At 46.7% G+C, this 18196-nt stretch overlaps 1 protein-coding gene across 16 annotated transcripts in view; it reads right to left on the bottom strand.

The window, feature by feature from the left end:
- BANP (BTG3 associated nuclear protein) overlaps positions 1-18196 on the bottom strand; it is a 127814-nt gene that overhangs the window by 97509 nt on the left and 12109 nt on the right. For 10 of the 16 annotated variants that reach the window (XM_074401200.1, XM_074401222.1, XM_074401203.1 and 7 more), the window contains 2 exons: positions 6208-6364; positions 1270-1361 (listed from right to left, as the gene is read on the bottom strand). In XM_074401200.1, the coding sequence (XP_074257301.1) occupies positions 1270-1361; positions 6208-6295 (180 nt within the window). In that variant the 5' untranslated portion in view covers positions 6296-6364. The remainder of the gene's footprint in view (positions 1-1269; positions 1362-6207; positions 6365-18196) is intronic. The other 6 variants (XM_074401178.1, XM_074401183.1, XM_074401229.1 and 3 more) reach the window with 1 other exon arrangement.

Below are 18196 nucleotides of genomic sequence, written 5' to 3'. Positions count from 1 at the left end.
GTATCAAATGTGTGGCTCTCGAATTCTTTAAGCAGTACACCCACATTATTTTAATTCTGAATTACAAATGACTCTGCCTGGAGTTTGGGTGAATATCACTCTTACATACTAATAAAACAACCTAGAGCCATGCACAACTCCATCCACATGGCAGGATTCAACCGGGGCCCAACCTCTTCACAACAGTGGGCCAAGGATGAAGGAGGCACGGCCACTTCCAGGCCCACTTTACATACTTCTGTGCTGTGTCAGTGTGTCTTCTGTGATAAAACATCCACTGCACATTATTTAGGGAATAAGGTGGTGTTTACTAACAGAGCCACGTTCTAGCCATTGGTCGGAAACAGGCATTTTACTGGGAATGAATTTTCAGTTTCTCATACACATTTCACTGCATCTCCTTGTTAACAAAACAAATTAAATATTAGCAAATAGACACCGTGTGTGAATAGAGGAATTACATGAAAAGTGACTTTGGTTTTGTGTTGCTCTCACAGACTTCTCACATGTGCTGATATTTACCTCTGTGACTCTGCAAACACTGGAACCAATCAAATTCAAAGATCCAAAAATCATTCACTGAGCAGTACCCAAGAACCCTCTAGTAAACTTTAGAATTTAGGTGACTCAAATGACAGGCACAGAAGTCATTCATCGCTGGCAGAAAATACAGCCACAGTAAGTTCACCCTCCTGCCATCCAAAATGGGCCTGCAGGAGTGTGGGAGGATGCTTCATTCAACAGCATATGAAGGCTGACAATTCTTACTCTTTGTGCTCTTCAAGAGAAAAAATGGCTCACACTCATCTATAGTGGGCTGCCTGGTGATTCCCAAAAACTGACACGCCGACATCCTAACCCCAGAATGCATCCACGAGGCCTCGCTGGGAAAGGGTCTGTGCAGATGTAATTTAGTCAATGAGGTCAGCCTGGACTAGGGTGGCCCTTCAATCCAATGACAAGTCCTTTCTAGAGGAGAGAAAGGGAGACACACACACACAGGCGGCAGCCACATGAAGAGGGAGGCAGAGGCTGGGGCGAGCCCACAGCTGAGCGAGGCCCACAGCCTAGCAGCTGGAAGAAGCAGGAAGGATCCACCTTCCAGAAACTCTGGAGGGAGCGAGACCCCGCCCACACCTTGGTTTTGGATTTCTGGCCTCCAGAGCTGACAGGCTCCACTTTTAAGCCATCCTGTTTATGGTAATTTGTTACAGCAGCCCTAGAAATCTCCGATGCACTATACGTCACAGAACAGAGTAAAAGTTTTACCTTTATAGAGGGATCCTGGCAATTGATTTCTAGTCGCTGGCGTTTCAAAGCAGGTTCGTCTTCATCTGTCACTACATGATTCTCCAAAACAACTGAAATCAGTGACAGAGAAAAAAACGTTTAACATCAAAAGTTTTACATAAGTATTTTAACATTAAGATAGTAAACAGCACTGACACCTTAAGGTTGAATGAGAAATAGCAGAATCTATTTCATATTCTATCTGTAACTGCAAATAAGTAAATTTTAAAAAATTGACTGGGTCTAGGGAAAAGGACGGGAAAGGTCACAAACAGAAATGTCGTTTGCCAAGATGAGGCAACTGTGGCCAATTTTGGCCTTTGATTTTGAGGTTATCTCCGACATTGTTTTTGTAGTCAATTTCAGACAAGAGGAAGGTCAGGACCACACTGAGGCCGCCCCAAGCCAGGGCTCAGTTGCTTATCCTGTGGGAAGCCATGAAGATCCCCTGACACTTGCTGTGTGATGAGAACAGATATTATATACATGCCTACATTAGGAGCTTACTGTAGCACTCCTGGTAGAAAACAATCAGAAATCTGAATGCTGGCCCTTCGGCACATGCGCACCTTGGCACACCATCTGCCTGCGTTCAAGGGCACCCACACCACAGCCAAGCAGGATGACCTTACTGTGGCCAGATGACACCTGCCCACTCTGCCAATACTGACTGTGTCCCAGCCCTTCCCACACCACCAACCTCCAGCCACCTCCACCAGGGAAATCAAACCACCTTCTGTCCAGCCCCACTCAAATGCCACCTTGTTCAGAAATCCATTCCCAGAAGAGCCTCAACTCACACCTGTCTATACTGTGACACCAATAAGGTCACAGCACCCACCCCAGGGCAGACCACCCTCTCAGCACCTTACACACAGGCTGCCCACAGATGTGGGCAAAGCACTCCGGCCAGGCATTCAGATTCTCCAGGTGCTGAAGGAGGGCTGGAGGGGAAAGTCCAAGAGGAAAGCCGAGTGCACACCTCTCTAGCCTCTGCCTCCACCTCAGCCAAAGCAACCCCCTGGACATGTTACACAGGCTGACATTCTGAAGAAGATCTTAACTGGAAAATAAAAAAGAGCACCCATGCCTTTAAGCCTGTACACACGAGATGATTCATCTCGAAACTCCAAAATTTAAAAATGCTGAATCGTCCCATGGTTCTAACAGGAACCTCTCACAGGTCCTAGACAAAAGCAGTCACATCTGATCTATCCGGTGGGAAATTATCCAAAGCCAAAGACCACTGTCAACTCCCAAGCAGCACAGCATGCCAAGGGCTCTGCCTTCTGCCTGGCGAATCCCAAGGCAGGAAGTGCGTCAGCCATCTCCACCGAAGCCTTTACAGATGAATTCTCACTCAACGAAACTTTTACAACTCCATGCCTACAAGTGCCTGTGGCTAGTCAAAGGTTCTCAGGACCTCAATCAAAGGCTCTTCACTCTGAGTGGAAACTGGGCATCAACCCAGGCCTGAAAGAAGAGAGAGAGATCCTCCCACGAGTTACTCTAACCTTCTAATTTACCAAGGAGAAAACAAGTCCAGAAAGGTTACGGGACCTCTGTGGGGTCAGAGAGCTACTTTCATCGTGACAGCAGATAAAAGTAATGACCCAGTAATGACCCCACAGGCAGTGGAACAGCAAGTGAAATTTATTTTCTTCTTTGTACTTTGTTATTTGTATGTGTTTCTTTTTATAATTTTGCACGCATTACTTTTAGAATTAGACAAAAGAATTCATTGTTCATTTTAAAGATATCACAACCAGGCCAGGCGCAGTGGCTGTCGCCTGCAATCGCAGTACTTTGGGAGGCCGAGGTGGGTGGATCGCCTGAGGTCAGGAGTTCGAGACCAGCCTGACCAACACAGTGAAATCCCATCTCTACTGAAAATATAAAAATTAGCCAGGTATGGTGGCATGATGGCGCAGTGGTGCGCACCTGTAACCCCAGCTACTCGGAAAGCTGAGGCAGCAGAATCACTTGAATGCAGGAGACAGAGATTGCAGTGAGCTGAGATCATGCCAGTCCAGCCTTTAGACAGAGCAAGACTGTCTCCAATCAATCAGTCAATGAATAAAGACATCAAATCAACTGTAATGACAGGCCCGATGCAAGTCACAATTTTTACATTCCGACAGGCAGAGTAAGCACAAGCCATGGTCAGTACACACCAAATCAGAAGATCCCAGAATTCTTTCTTTTAAATAAAAATAAGGAAAAATTGGAAAGACAGACACACCAACAATTTAAAAGCTGCTACACCCAGGAGGGTCATGGAAACTTTTTATTTTTTCTACCTTCTTGACTATCCTGCTAAATTTAATTAGATGTACACTTTAGCGATGAGGAAAGTACTTTAAACCCACTGTGGATGCAAACATTTGTGATACGCCACGGTATCTGCAGCTCTGCGTGCCTTCTCCTGGGTTGCAGAGCAGGTTTGTATCAGGGCAGGCCTCAGAGATCCACACACAGTAGGCTTTTAACAAATTCTTAAGAAAGGCATTTAAGGAGCAGAGATGGAACAACATCAAGATTAGAAATTATTTCTCTAAGCTTTTTAGGGCCACAGCCTACAAAGAGAGAATTTATTGGGGAAGTAGGCTGTCAGAATTTTAAAGGTCTGAAATCACTTACAATGTATGTAATTGGAACACTTTTCTTTTATAAGATTACAGTGAATGTTTTCTAAAGAAACTGTCATTTGCCTTCTAAACTAGAAACAGGAATTTTAAAAATTATTCTGTGCAGTGATCATGTGGAAAACGAACCCGCAGCACTCCTGAGGTGCTGCCTTCACACTTCCCAGGACGGCTCGCTTCATTCCTAAACTATTTCTCTCACCCAACCCTTCCACACTACAACTAGTCTCAAAGGTCATTTCCTCCATTAACACAGCAAATAGATCATACAAACAGACACCAGACTTTCTCATAACGTTTCTGCAAATTCTTTCTTCTGGAGAAATAACTGTCAGCGTTTGGATTCTAACATTCCTGAGAGAATGAGCAGACACCCGAAATGCTCAGTGACTTAACTGTGGCAGGCGCTCACGTCAAACCTAACAAAACGATAAAACATGTACTGCTATATAGCAAAAAAGAAAAAAAAAAGAAGAATCTTTTTAAACAGTTAAGTGTGCACAAAGTATTCTCACAGATAAAGACATGAAGTTGCTGAAATTGAGGGTTCCATTTCTCAAAACTATCCTTAAAACAAACATTTTGTTATGATTTCAAAGTAGACACGTGCCTTTAACATCATTTTTAAAAATTATCAGTCTTAGTTAGAAAAAACTTGTTCTCAAGTATTGTCAGTGGAAGAGTAAATTACTAAAACATTTCTGTTTTCTGGAAAACCTGTCAGTGTCTTATCAAAATTTTAAACATACACAGCAATTCTACTTCTGGGAACTTATCTATTTGCCGGGATATATACGCAAAGGTCTTCTCCATAGGGTTGTGCATAAAGGAAAAATCAGACAGACTATGCGAGGAGCCCTGCAAAAGGGAAGAGTCAACAGGGAGGGGCACCTGCGAGGGAATACTGTGGAGCTGTGAAAGAGAGCAGACTCACACACGCAACACGGCAAGGCTCCGTGACGCTGCACACAGGATCACACACACAACACAGTAAGGTTCTGTGACACTGCACACGGGATCACACAGACAACACGGTAAGGCTCCGTGATGCTGCACACGGGATCACTCACACACAACACGATAAGGCTCTGTGATGCTGCACACGGGATCACACACACAACATGGTAAGGCTCCAGAATGCTGCACACGGGATCACACACACACAACACGGTAAGGCTCTGTGACACTGCACATGGGATCACACACACACAACACAGTAAGGCTCCAGAATGCTGCACACGGGATCACACACAACACGGTAAGGCTCTGTGACGCTGCACATGGGATCACACACACACAACATGGTAAGGCTCTGTAACGCTGCACACAGAATCACACACACACAATACGGTAAGGCTCCAGAATGCTGCACATGGGATCACACACAACACGGTAAGACTCCACGATGCTGCACACGGGATCACACACACATACAACACGGTAAGGTTCCAGAATGCTGCACACAGGGGATCACACACAACATGGTAAGGTTCCATGACGCTGCTCACAGGATCTCACACAAATACAACATGGTAAGGTTCCAGAATGCTGCACACAAGGGATCACACACAAGATGGTAAGGTTCCATGACACTGCACACGGGATCTCACACACATACAACACGGTAAGGCTCCGTGATGCTGCATACGGGATCACACACAACATGGTAAGGTTTCAGAACACTGCACACAGGGGATCACATACAACATGGTAAGGTTCCATGACACTCCACAAGGGATCACACACACATACAACATGGTGAGGTTCCATGATGCTGCACACGGGATCTCACACACATACAACATGGTAAGGTTCCATGACGCTGCACACAGGAGATCACATACAACATGGTAACGTTCCAGAATGCTGCATACAAGGGATCACAAACAACATGGTAAGGTTCTATGACGCTGCACACGGGATCACACACACACATTTTAAGGCTCCATGACGATGCACACAGGGACAGGGCAGGGGACATGGTATAGAACACACACACACACACACACACACACACACACACACACACACCCAAGGAGTGGGAGCAGGGGTGGCCCTTGAGACAAAGTGCTGCAGGGCCCCCTCCAGAAGGGACAGGGGGCTGAGGCTGCAGAGGGGAGAGAAGGGAGGAGCTGACAGTGTCCTCATCTCTAGGATTCCAATTTTTCATGCACAGCATGCAATACTTTGTTTTCTGCTTAATTTAAAGAAACGAAAAAAAATGGAGCAACTTTTGGTTTTTCAAGAATAAAGAGAGTAATATTTCACCTACTGTCCCACAGCTCTGTACCTGGGTGGTCAGGGCTCAGGTCTTCCACTGCGATCTGAACCACATCCGCCAGGTCGTGTTCTGACATCATCCAGAGAGCAGGAGAGGGGCCGGTCAACACGCAAGAGTTCAACTCACAGCGGGGCCGGCTACCGGTCACCTACAGAACAGAAGCAGGGGCGGAGGACAGGACATTAACCACCGCGACATGTGGAATGATGAAACACGAGTCGCGCAGGTGTATGCAAGAGGCCATAAACGTCTGCAGATTTTTACATGCAGGGTCTTCTTGCCTCAAACCACCAAAAGGTTAGTTTCTTTGAAAATTAACCAATGGTTGAAAACGCCACCCGCTGCCTCTTTCCTTAAGAGCCGCTTAAGGAAAGAGGCTCTGGATGAGCCGCCCAGGGCATTCCTCATGCCCTTCCAAAGTCACCTTCCCAACACTGGGACCTGACTGCCCACCCTAAGGGTCCTGTTGCTTCCTACTCCGTGGGGCCTCAGCCCTGCTATGCTCAGCACACCCCAGAAAGCAGCATCACACCACTGGTCTCCACGGTGATACGCCATCCTCCTCCCCAATCTCTCCCAGGGGCACACTTCCATCTAGACTCCGTTTCTGCTACCTCACAGGCCAGGCGGAGTGGCAGATCCTCCGTTCTGCTTTCTTTCTGCTCTCAGGCTCTGTCCTGAACCCGAGCGGCATCCCCTCACCATGACCAAGGGGGAACCATCTGTCCTGTCCACAACTGTGCTGCCAGGGCGGGGCCGTCCCCGAGCCTCGCATGGTGTCTGAAACACAGTCAGGGGCTTTCCTCCAGCTCCTGTGACACTCCGATTAGGCCTCAAGAGAACTTATTTTCCAAAATAAAAATGAGGCAGCATCACTCAAACTATGGTCTATGAACACACAGGTCCAAATACAGCACTGCAAAATAGCATGTCCTAGAAATCAGGAATGAATGTGACCATAATATTTTTTATCACACTACAGTTTAATTATGGATACATAAACAGCATGAAATAAACTGTCCTGAACTACACTACACACTTCTTGAGGGCAGAAACCCTGTGCCCAGCTCTGTACAGCACAGCTCCTTTCACCAGGAAGAGGTCCGTTTACTGTCCATAATCACAACCCCTGCAGCAGAAGGAAAAGTGGGATTTTCAGGTCACATGGTTTCAACTCTGAGTCTACTCACAACTTCTGCTAATGGATAAGCCCCAACAGCAATCAAATTAAAGGAGCAGGCCTCACACCTCCCGAAATCCTACAAATACTGCAGTTCCTCCTCTCCTTTGTCTAGACTTACATTTCACCGCTGAAACGGCAACAGCTCTGGAATTTCTTGGAGATAACAATTTGTGGAAGAAGGAACCAAGCATTGTCCTAAATCTTATTTTTATAGAATAAAGGCAATATTTTTCATAAATGTGTGATCACATGTATGATCAATAAAACAGCAAAGGCACCTAGTAAGTTTATACAAGGTTAGATGAACTGAGAAAACATCAAGTAACTGTCCTTAACGAAAAAGATTGCTGATGACAAAACTGGACAGGGAAACAGAAAACCCAGCGGGAACAGCGATGAACCTCTAAAAAGTCCCGCTCAGGAAAGACGGAATGAGACAGACGTTTCATCTCCCCGAATCCTCCCATACAGACACACAGAGCTCCAATGATAGCAATGCCAAAATCCAGGCCAACACTGACAAGAGAACGAGGCGACGGGATGGTCCTCAAGAACCCCAAACACAATCAGATGGGGACACTGGAAGCCACAAGCTCAGCAGGGCACGCAGGCATAGGACGGAGGAGGCAGAGGGAAGCAGGAGCCGGCCAGAGCAGCAGCTGCAGGACCCACCAGGAGACACACACAGGGGCCTGCAGGGCTAACCCAGAGGCCAGAGTGTTCTGGACCCTAAGACCTCTCAAAACACATTGTCCAAAGCTCCCTTTTAGGCCAAATACATTAAAAAAGAAACCGCCTGGAATTGAACACAAAATGTGTGTGCATGGAAACAGGAGACAAAGGAGCAAGAAAGCTAATTAAAGGTGGGAGGGAGAAGACAGCCCAGAGAAGTCAGAAAATAAGCAGCTGCACATTTAAGACTTCCCAAAAACAACACAGGAAAGAGCCCGAAACACTGCCGTTGGAGAAATGATTCAACCAAGCCTCCCTTCTGAACATTCAGAAAAGCCAAAGTCAAAGAAAAATGAGCCACAAAAAGTACTAAGGCCAAACATCACACAAAAGTAACAGTTTTAAAAATAGTAAGAAGCAAAATAGCTTCATCACAGCAGACAATGAAAGCATTCTAGAAACATACAATCCCCAAAAAGATGAAAACTAAAAAAAAAAAAAAAAAAAAAAAAAAAAACTATATATTTCAAAACAAACTGAAATATGTTAAACACATACCATACCATTAACCATAAACTAGGCTGGGCGTGGTGGCTCACGCCTGTAATCCAAACACTTTGGAGGCCAAGGCGGGCGGATCACCTGAGGTCAGGAGTTCAAGACCAGCCTGACCAACATGGTGAAACCCTGTCTTGAAAAAAATAAAATAAATTTTTTAAAAATTAAAAATTAAAAAACCATAAACTAGCATTAGAAAAACTCAGAAAAAAGGTGCTAGAACTCAGAATATACCAGAAACAAAAGAAACAATAACTTCAGAATTAAGACTAAACTAGAAGAAACTTAGAACAAATAAACACAACAGTGCCTCTAGAAAAACAAAGTGAGAAAATTTTCAAGAAAAGTAAAGAGATGAAAAAAACCTCAAAAAAAGTAGCATGTAAGACAAGAAAAGACCCAACATATGTATAATAGTCACGCTAAGGATGAAAACTGTGGCTTACACCAGTAATCCCAATACTTCGGGAGGCTGAGGCAGGAGGATCACTTGAGGTCGGTAGTTCAAGATCAGCTTGGGCAATGTACGAAGACCCTGCCTCTACAAAATATTTTTAAAATTAACTGGGTACAGTGGCACAGACCTGTAGTCCCGAGGCTGAGGCAGGAAAACCATTTCAGACTGGGAGTTCAAGGTTGCAGCAAGCTCTGGTTGCACCACTACACTCCACCCTGGGCAACAGAGCAACACCCTGTCTCGAAAAGAGACGAAAACTAAAGCGATAAAATGGAATAATAAAAATTGTAATTCAAGAAAACTCTCCAGAAAGCAGGAGGGAGGGTGCTTGAAACTACTCATTACAGTGTTACACCACAACCTAGAGGGAAAAAAATAGAACCCCCAACACCAAAACACAGCCCAATAAAAACATCACCTAAAGAAAAATTCCTTTAGCCACCCAAGCAAGAGACTAGGTGACTCGGCAGGGCACAGTGGCTCATGCCAGTAATCCCAGGAGTTTGGGAGGCTGAGGCGGGCAGATCACGAGGTCAGGAGTTCAAAACCAGCCTGACTCAACATGGTGAAACCCTGTATCTAAAATATATACATATACATATATATACATATATGTATATTGTGTGTGTGTGTGTGTGTGTATACACTTAGAATTTTCTTGTTAATTTTTTAAAAAGACTAGGTGACTTATAACAGAAAAAAATTCAATTATCAAACATATTTAAGATACACAAGGAAAGAATGTGAGCCAAGAATTTTATATCCAAAACAAAATTACTTTCAAGTATAAAGGTGGTAGACTTTCTTCAACATCCAGTCCTCAGAGAACAACAGTATTCCCAAAATCCCCTCCTGAAGGCACTGGCAACAAACAAGCTTCAGAAAACCAAACCACCTCGGGAAGAGCGGCTGGTGAGCAGTGCTCTATCTCCACGCAAGACTGAGACCCAGGCGGAGAGAAGGAGCAGCATGCAAGGCTACGCGCTGAACGCAGACACAGTGCAAATGCATGAAACTGGGAGGAACTGTGAGTACATATGAAAAACAAATGTCAGAACTTTCAGAAACAAGAAGACATGCTACAGTGTTCAGTGGCCATAAGGAGTGGGAGTGGTAGAGTTAACAACAAATGTTACAGTGTTCATTCAGGAGCAGCAGGGAGTAGTAGAGGTTTTTTGTGGGTTTGGTTTTGTTTCCTTTTAAGAAGCCTCTGGCTCTGTCGCCCAGGCTGCAGTGCAGTGGTGATGATCTCAGCTCACTGCAACCTCTGCCTCCCGGGTTCAAGCGACTCTCCAGCCTCAGTCTCCAGAGGAGCTGTGATTACAGGTGCCCACCAGCATGGCCAGCTAATTTTGTATTTCAGTAGAGACAGGATTTCACTGTGTTGGCTAAACTCGTCTCAAATTCCTGACCTCAAGTGATCCACCCACCTTGCCCTCCCAAAGTGCTGGGATTACAGGCATGAGCCACGGCGTCCGGCCAGTAGAGTTCTTTCTGAGAACGCCTTGCCTTGTGTGCAATTCTGTCATCCCTGTTGTCCTTGTTAAGAAGGAAAGGCAGACAGAGGAAGTCAAGCAATCACCCTGAAGTCATGGATTTGAATTGAAAACATAAACTCAGTTGGGTGTGGTGGCTCACGCCTGTAATCCCAACACTTGGGGAGGCCGAGGCAGGCATATCATCAGAGGTCAGGAGCTCGAGACGAGCCTGACCAACATAGAGAAACCTCGTCTCTTAAAAATAAAAAATTAGCCAGGCGTGGTGCCACATGCCTGTAATCCCAGCTACTCGGGAAGCTGAGGCAGAGGATCACTTGAACCTGGGAGGTGGAGGTAAGCCAAGATCACACCATTGCACTCCAGCCTGTGCAACAAGAGCAAAAATCTATCAAGAAAGCAAGCAAGCAAGACAGGGAAGAAAGACAAACAGAAAGACAGAAAGAAAGAGGAAAACATGAACTCATCTGTGTGTGTGTATGCGTGTGTGCACATGTGTGCGTGTGTGTGTGTGTGTTTTTATATATACCACTCCAGCTCTGACCACCACAGAGGCAGGTAAACAGTGATCTGCACAGCAGCAATGCATCCCTAGAGCCCAGACTACGGCTTTCAAATACAACATTTCTCACCAGAAGAAACCAAGGCTTCCTGGAAAAATGGCTCATTCCAGATCTGAGAAAAGAAATATGCAAGATGAGCCTAGAACACCCTGTTAGATCAGACATAAGGACGCCATCAAAGTCAGGATTCTATCTAAAGGACTTGGGGGCCAAGGCGAAGAGGCTTCTGGCCAAAGACGGAAAAAAAGCTGACCAACAGCAAGGGTAACAACTTCACTAGGTTGAAAGGGAAATATTTTTAAATTCATTATTTCGTATCACTAAGCCTTTAATTTTTTTGTTATTTATTTATTTATTTATTTATTTATTTATTTATTTATTTTGAGACAGAATTTCGCTCTTGTTGCCAGGGCTGGAGTGCAATGATATGATCTCAGTTCACTGCAACTTCCACTTCCCGGGTTCAAGTGATTCTCCTGCCTCAGCCTCCTGAGTATCTCGGATTACAGGCATGTGCCACCACGCCTGGCTAATTTTTGTATATTTTTAGTATAGACAGGGCTTAACCATGTTGGTCAGGAGCTGGTCTCGAGCTCCTGACCTTGTGATCTGCCCGCCTCGGCCTCCCAAGTGCTGGAATTACAGGCGTGAGCCACCGCACCCAGTGGCCTTTAATTTTAATAGTAATAAAAAGAAAAGAGCAAGCATTTATTCTGCCTTCCTACACAAATCATATCACTGAAAAACCAAATCATAAGCAATCGAATGCTTCTCTGTATAAAAGTATTACAACCAAAGAACAGTCATCATTTTGCAGTCCCTGATGAATTAAGAATCTAGTAACAGTGGTGGCTGTTACCATCAGAAAAACAAAAACATACACTACCTGCCTCATTAATGAAGAACTCAATACCATCTATCTGGGAGGCTCCCCTACTGAAAAAACAAAAACGCTTAATCTAATTAAGCTTCTGGAATCCTAACATTTCCTAAGTTGTAGGAAATACAGAGGCCAGAAGAACATGCTAACTACACCACAGAAATGCAAACAGCGAAATCAAAATCAAGACTAGGAATCTCTGCCCGGCACGGTGGCTCACATTTGTAATCCCAGCACTTTGGCAGGGCAAGGTGGGTGAATCACCTGAAGTCAATCACCAGAGGTCAGGAGTTTGAGACCAGCATGCCCAACATGGTAAAACCCTGTCTACTAAAAATACAAAAATTAGCTAGGTGTGGTGGCACACACCTGTAATCCTAGCTACTAGAGAGGCTGAGAGAGGAGAATCGCTTGAACCCGAGAGGTGGAGATTGCAGTGAGCAGACATCGCACTGCTGCACCCCAGCCTGGGTGACAGAGCGATACTAAGTCTCAAAAGAAAAAAGACTATGAAACTTTACAGACAAATGATCCATTCAATCAATCAATCAATCAATCAATCAATCAATCATATGGAGATGCAGGGAGACCACTGGGGAATGCATAACTAAAGGAGATTTTAAAACGGTAACAAAAAAAACAGGCAAAACTCAACCACGGTGTCAAGGAAGACACATTTGGGTAGTACAACCCTAACAGGTGAGTGATTGATCCTAGAAGTCAGGGTAACAGCTGGAGCTAAGGGGCCCACAGGGACCATGCTGCCGGGAGGCATTATCAGGCCAGGGGGGCTGGCAGGCAGCGGCGTCGTGATCGGGGTTGTTACAATGGTGTCCACTATATAATAATTAAGGCCTAGTTTATTTTATGGGATTTTCTATGTTAGTTTTATATTTAATTAAAAGGGTCTTTTAAGGCAAAATTCAAACAAATTGGGAAAAAGACACTTGCTATACATAAGCCAAAAAGCTAAATTCTTTCTTTCACAGCAATAGAAGACCAATCAACCTAATAAAAGGTGGGCTGAAGAAAATGAAAATGACTTCACAGAAAAAGAAAGTATGAAAAGACATTCAATCTCTTATTTACCTATTTTATTTTTTTGAGATTGAGTCTCCCTCTGTCACCAAGGCTGGATGGAGTGCCATGGTGCAATCTCGGCTCACTGCAACCTCCACCTCCCGAGTTCAAGTGATTCTCCTGTCTTAGCCTCCTGAGTAGCTGGGATTACAGGCATACACCACCACATCCAGCTAATTTTGTATATTTAGTAGAGATGGGGTTTCCTCATGTTGGTCAGGCTGGTCTCGAACTTCTGACTTCAGGTCTTGAACTCGTAATCCGCCCGCCTTGGCCCCCCAAAGTGCTGGGATTAGAGCTATAAGCCACCGTGCCCAGTCAACTAAACTTCTTAATGAAACCAGTAGTCCTCAGTTAAAAACCACCCAATAAACCTTGGCATTGGTGCATTTAAAACATTTTGCGGTCACAGATTCCTTTCAGAACCTTAAAAAAAAAAAAGCAAAAAACCTACAGAACCTTTTCCAGCCAGGCACAGTGTTGCTCATGACTATAATCCCAGCACTTTGGGAGGCCAAGGTGGGCAGATCACCTGAGGTGAGGAGTTCGAGACCAGCATGACCAACACGTTGAACCCCTACCTCTATTAAAAATATGAAACAAATTAGCCAGGCATAGTGGCGGGCATCTGTAGTCCCAGCAACTTGGGAGGCTGAGACAGGAGAATTGCTTGAACAGGGGAGGCGGAGGTTGCAGTGAGCTGAGATCATGCCACTGCACTCCAACCTGGGCGACAGAGCAAGATCTGTCTCAAAACAAAACAAAACAAAAACCAAAAAACAATAAAATGTAGAATTAAATTATTATTGCCAGCCCAGCACGGTGGCTCACAGTGGCTCACGTCTGTATTCAGGAGGCAGAGGTAGGCGGATCACCTGAGGTCAGGAGTTGGAGACCAGCCTGGCCAATATGGGGAAACCTCATCTCCACTAAAAATACAAAAAATAAAGAACCTTTTCCAGGAAATAGTACAGACAGCCAAAACTTTGCAAAGTTTCTGAGGCTTCCCTAATCCCAGAGACTGCTGGCTGCTGGTGCCAGCACCTGCTCTCCCCAGAGCTCATGGAAAAGCCCGACACTAGGGGCGTGGGGCTGCCAGATACAGACTCCCCTTCCAGCCTGTCCCAGAGCAGGCAGTGACACAAGCCTGGAAGTGGCATATGGCAGCACCTGGGGAAACCTCCCTCAGGGGCACTAGCCTGTGGCCTTGTCCCTTCTTCCATGCACCTCGACCCCACGGTTGCAGGTGTGGAAGGAGCTGACGAGGTGTAGCAAAGCCCTAGGAGGAAGGAACCCAGGCCCCTCCCGTCTACGGAGCTGCCATATAGGCCCAGGCTGCCTGCCTCGGACTTCCTCAAAGCAAAGAAAAATAACCTAACCAACCACCTGGTTCTAAACAAGGTATTCTGGAGCCCACCACGTGCGACCAGACTAAACTAAAGGACATGCCCTGAGCCCTTCCACACACGGCCCTGGGTCCAGAGAGTCCAGGTTAAATTCCTGCCTCTCTTAAGGAACTGGAGGAAATAGGTCTAAATGCCCAATTCAAGCTTTTTACCGGTTTCTAAAAGCTCTGCAAGTGGCCTAAGAAAATACTCTGAACTCACCATAAAATCCTGAACCCTAACGTCTTCCAAATGAGGACACCACACATCACTGGAGTTGTTTACTCAAAACGCCTCTGTTGCCAGGATCAAGAGTCACTTAAAATTCTGCTAACAGTAAAGATTTCAATAGAAAAAAAGGAGGCAACAAGCCCAAGAACACTGGAAGAGAGCAACGCCTGCGGTTGCTATTTTGGCAAATTAAATTTGCCATTTCTCAGAAGTCCTGGGGCTAGTCCAGTGTAATGTAATAAAACAACTGGACTGAGACTAACGCTCAAGCCAGTCTCGTACCGTGGCAACTATTCACAGCCCTACCGCGTCCCGCAAGAGGTGCAGGGCTCAGGGTACACATGGGAAAACAGAGCGGACAGCCCAGAGTAACACCCTCAACGTTCTGTCCAACGGGAATGCTGGAGAATCCACACACATCCACTGTCGAACACTACAGTCATTCCCACGGATGAGACTGATCCAACTACGTGAACCAAAACAGAGATCTCCAGCTTATGACAGTGACAGAAAGGAATACAAATGGAAAGCTGCACAGCGGTACGGACAATGACCCCAACTCTGTACCCTAAACATGGTGTCCGTGTGTGGTGATCTGTCCATCTGTGCAAATGTACAAGACAGTCAGGGATGACAGATGGCAAACCTCAGGCTACCCAGCGAAGGGACGCTGCAACCATGCCCCCACTCTCTGGTCCAATCCGCCCTCCTGGACTGCTGGCTTTCCATATGCAAGCATTACTTATTTATTACCATGAAACTGTTTCTAAAACAAAGTCATGAGTCTACAGGCCAGGCCAACTACATCAGATCTTGATAAACTTTACAGAACCATCTTTAACCCTGCCTTAAATCCACCTCTCAGCCACCAAGACATGGGGACTCACACATCAGGGCAGGGATGGAGAGAAACTACTTCTAATCAACCTCAGGTGCACCTGACGCCAAGCGCCCTGCCCCAGCCAGCCCTGCCCTGTGAACTCTCCCCTGCTCCTGGGCCTAGGCTCCTCAGGCTCCGTGATGATCCGGCTCTCCTCCCTCTGCATTCCCAACAGTGCCCAGTCCTGCCTCCTCAGGCCAGGGACCGAGCAGGCAGTCAGCACTCCAGCGCAGCCCTCAGCATCACCCTCGCACACCCTTCCCCAGCGCTGCCGCCACCTCCCCATCTGCCCCTCCAGCCCCAGCCCCATTTCTCTGTTCCCTTTCAGGTAAAATTCCTCAGAAGCCCCGCCTGTACTTGTGATCTCCATTTTCTGTGCTGACGTCCCCTCCAGATCCCACCCATTGGGTTGTCACTCAGCTCCAGCCCAGACACTGCCCGCACTCTCCCCACCACAGGGCCTGACGGAGCTCGTTCCAGCTCCTCCCCATCCTCCCCAAGCTGTCCTCCCTGCCTGGCCCCCGCTCCTCTGTCTCTCTGCTTGTCCCACATTCACTTTCTGACTTGATGATGCCCTGGGCAAGGCCCTGGGACCTCTGCTCAGTCAGCACTAACCTGGCGGCTCATCAGCCTGTGGCTGCAAATACATCTCCACCCTAGGTGGTCATCTCAATTCTAGTACGTCCAAAATGAGTTCCTGGCACCCGCCCCAAACCGACCTGCTTCTCCCGCTCAGGCCAAAAACCTCCATCCTCCTGGGTTCTCCCCTCCCTCGCCCCGACCTGGCCTTGTCTCCCCAGCCCAGCGCTCCCAGCCTGGACCCAGGCCAGCACCTCAGACCTGGCTCACATGTGGCAGTCTGTCACCCACACCTCTGCTGTGATCCCGATCACGGGCGCTCAAGGGGTCACATAAAAACATGCCAGGCAGTGCCTTCACCTGCTCCAAGCCCTCCAGGGGTTCCCTGTCTCATGGGACCTCCGCAGCCCCTTGGGCTCTCCTCCCTGCCGCTCACTCGCCTCTCCATTTGGGCCTCCCTGAGCTCCCCAGGGACACACCCAGCTCAGGGCACTGCCGCGGGGCTGGCCACCCCTGCATGCCTCCTGGACACCTCGGCATTGAGCCGCATGACAATCTCTCCTACTCTACTGTCTCAGCTGCCACACATCTTAAAGCGTTCTCTTGCTTAATGTCTCCTGCTAGAAGGTGAGCTCCACAAGGGCAGGAATCAGCGTCACGGTTCTGACGGCCAGGCACAGGGCCTGGCCCGCATGTGCCTGGCCCGCACCACGCCCAGTGAATACGCCCGTGATGAATCCAGTGAGAACCCACCACTGATGGCATTCCCCGAAGCACAATGATGAACGTCAGAAATTCTATTTGAAAACCACGGATTCAGATCTTCAAAGTGTGTTGTGCCTGTGTCCTGATTTCAATAAGGACTGTGCTATGATTAAGTCACAAATCTAACTACTGAGTTGGTGAATGAGGAATTAGTGTGAGCGACACGGCTGATGGACGGTGCCCATCAACTGTCAGCAAAGGCTAACAGCAGCTGGGCATCAGGTCAGACAACTGCAAAGCCACTTTCATTTTGCTGTTACTACTCCAAAGATTTTTGGACACCCATAAAACAAAAGCACAAACCCATTAAAAGAGAAAAAAAAAAAGGCCATTAAAAGGAAACCCACTGTAACTGGGCATAAAACTTAGCTTTAACAGTAGAAGTTAAAACACAAAACGCTATAGGTTATCAGTACTCATCACATGAAAAAAGCGGCAAGAAACGGAAAGCAAGACTCCCTGCGCTCAGCACTCGTGTTTCCTTCAACACCGGGATCTGATCTTCACCGCCGCTACGGAAGCCACATCACACGCATGTTTCATTAGGGGTGTTACGACAGAACAAATTTTTTTCCCATCAGTATTTTTAGGGCAGACATTCTTCATAGAGCTGTTTCTTCTATCAACCCTTAAGAAAACCCCTAATGCTGCATCTGACTTGGACGTGGTTATTTCCACAGGAAGTGGAACAATATAGCCCAGAAGTGTCACCTCCCGGCAGGGATCTGACAGGGCGTGAATCACAGTACCTACCAGTCATCAGATCCACGCAGGGGGGCCGTGTCAAAGGATGCATTCCACAGCCATAGCTATTCCTTACATATCTTGAAGGGCCCACCTCACTTTACAGATGACAAAGATATGAACTGAGTATATTCCCTGGTGACACAAAGTTAGCAAAGGGCCTGGCCTGCGCTGCATTCAGGAACTGGGTGAACTACAAGCACGAGCAGAACACAAGCCTAAGCACAAGTCACAGTGCATGCGATCGTACAAAGACTCTTGGGACGGTCAAGTGACAAGGAAGCACCACAGCCTCCAAGCTCCCAGCCCGTCCCCAGCTCACGCTACCGCCCTTCTCGGATGGCTTCCATGTGGAGACTCCCAGGCCACCTAAGTTGGAAATGGCAGGTCCACAAGACCCTAAAAATTAGGACGGCAACGCCCATTTAAAGAAGAGACTAGGTCGTGAATGGTAAAACGCTAAATCTCCAGAAACAAGGAGATTGCCAAGAAATTAATCATTCCACT

The sequence above is a fragment of the Saimiri boliviensis genome, chromosome 1 (assembly GCF_048565385.1).
Source record: "Saimiri boliviensis isolate mSaiBol1 chromosome 1, mSaiBol1.pri, whole genome shotgun sequence".
Taxonomy (NCBI): Eukaryota; Metazoa; Chordata; class Mammalia; order Primates; family Cebidae; genus Saimiri; species Saimiri boliviensis.
Note: the sequence above shows the minus strand (reverse complement) of the source record. Positions and strands in the feature narration are given on the sequence as shown.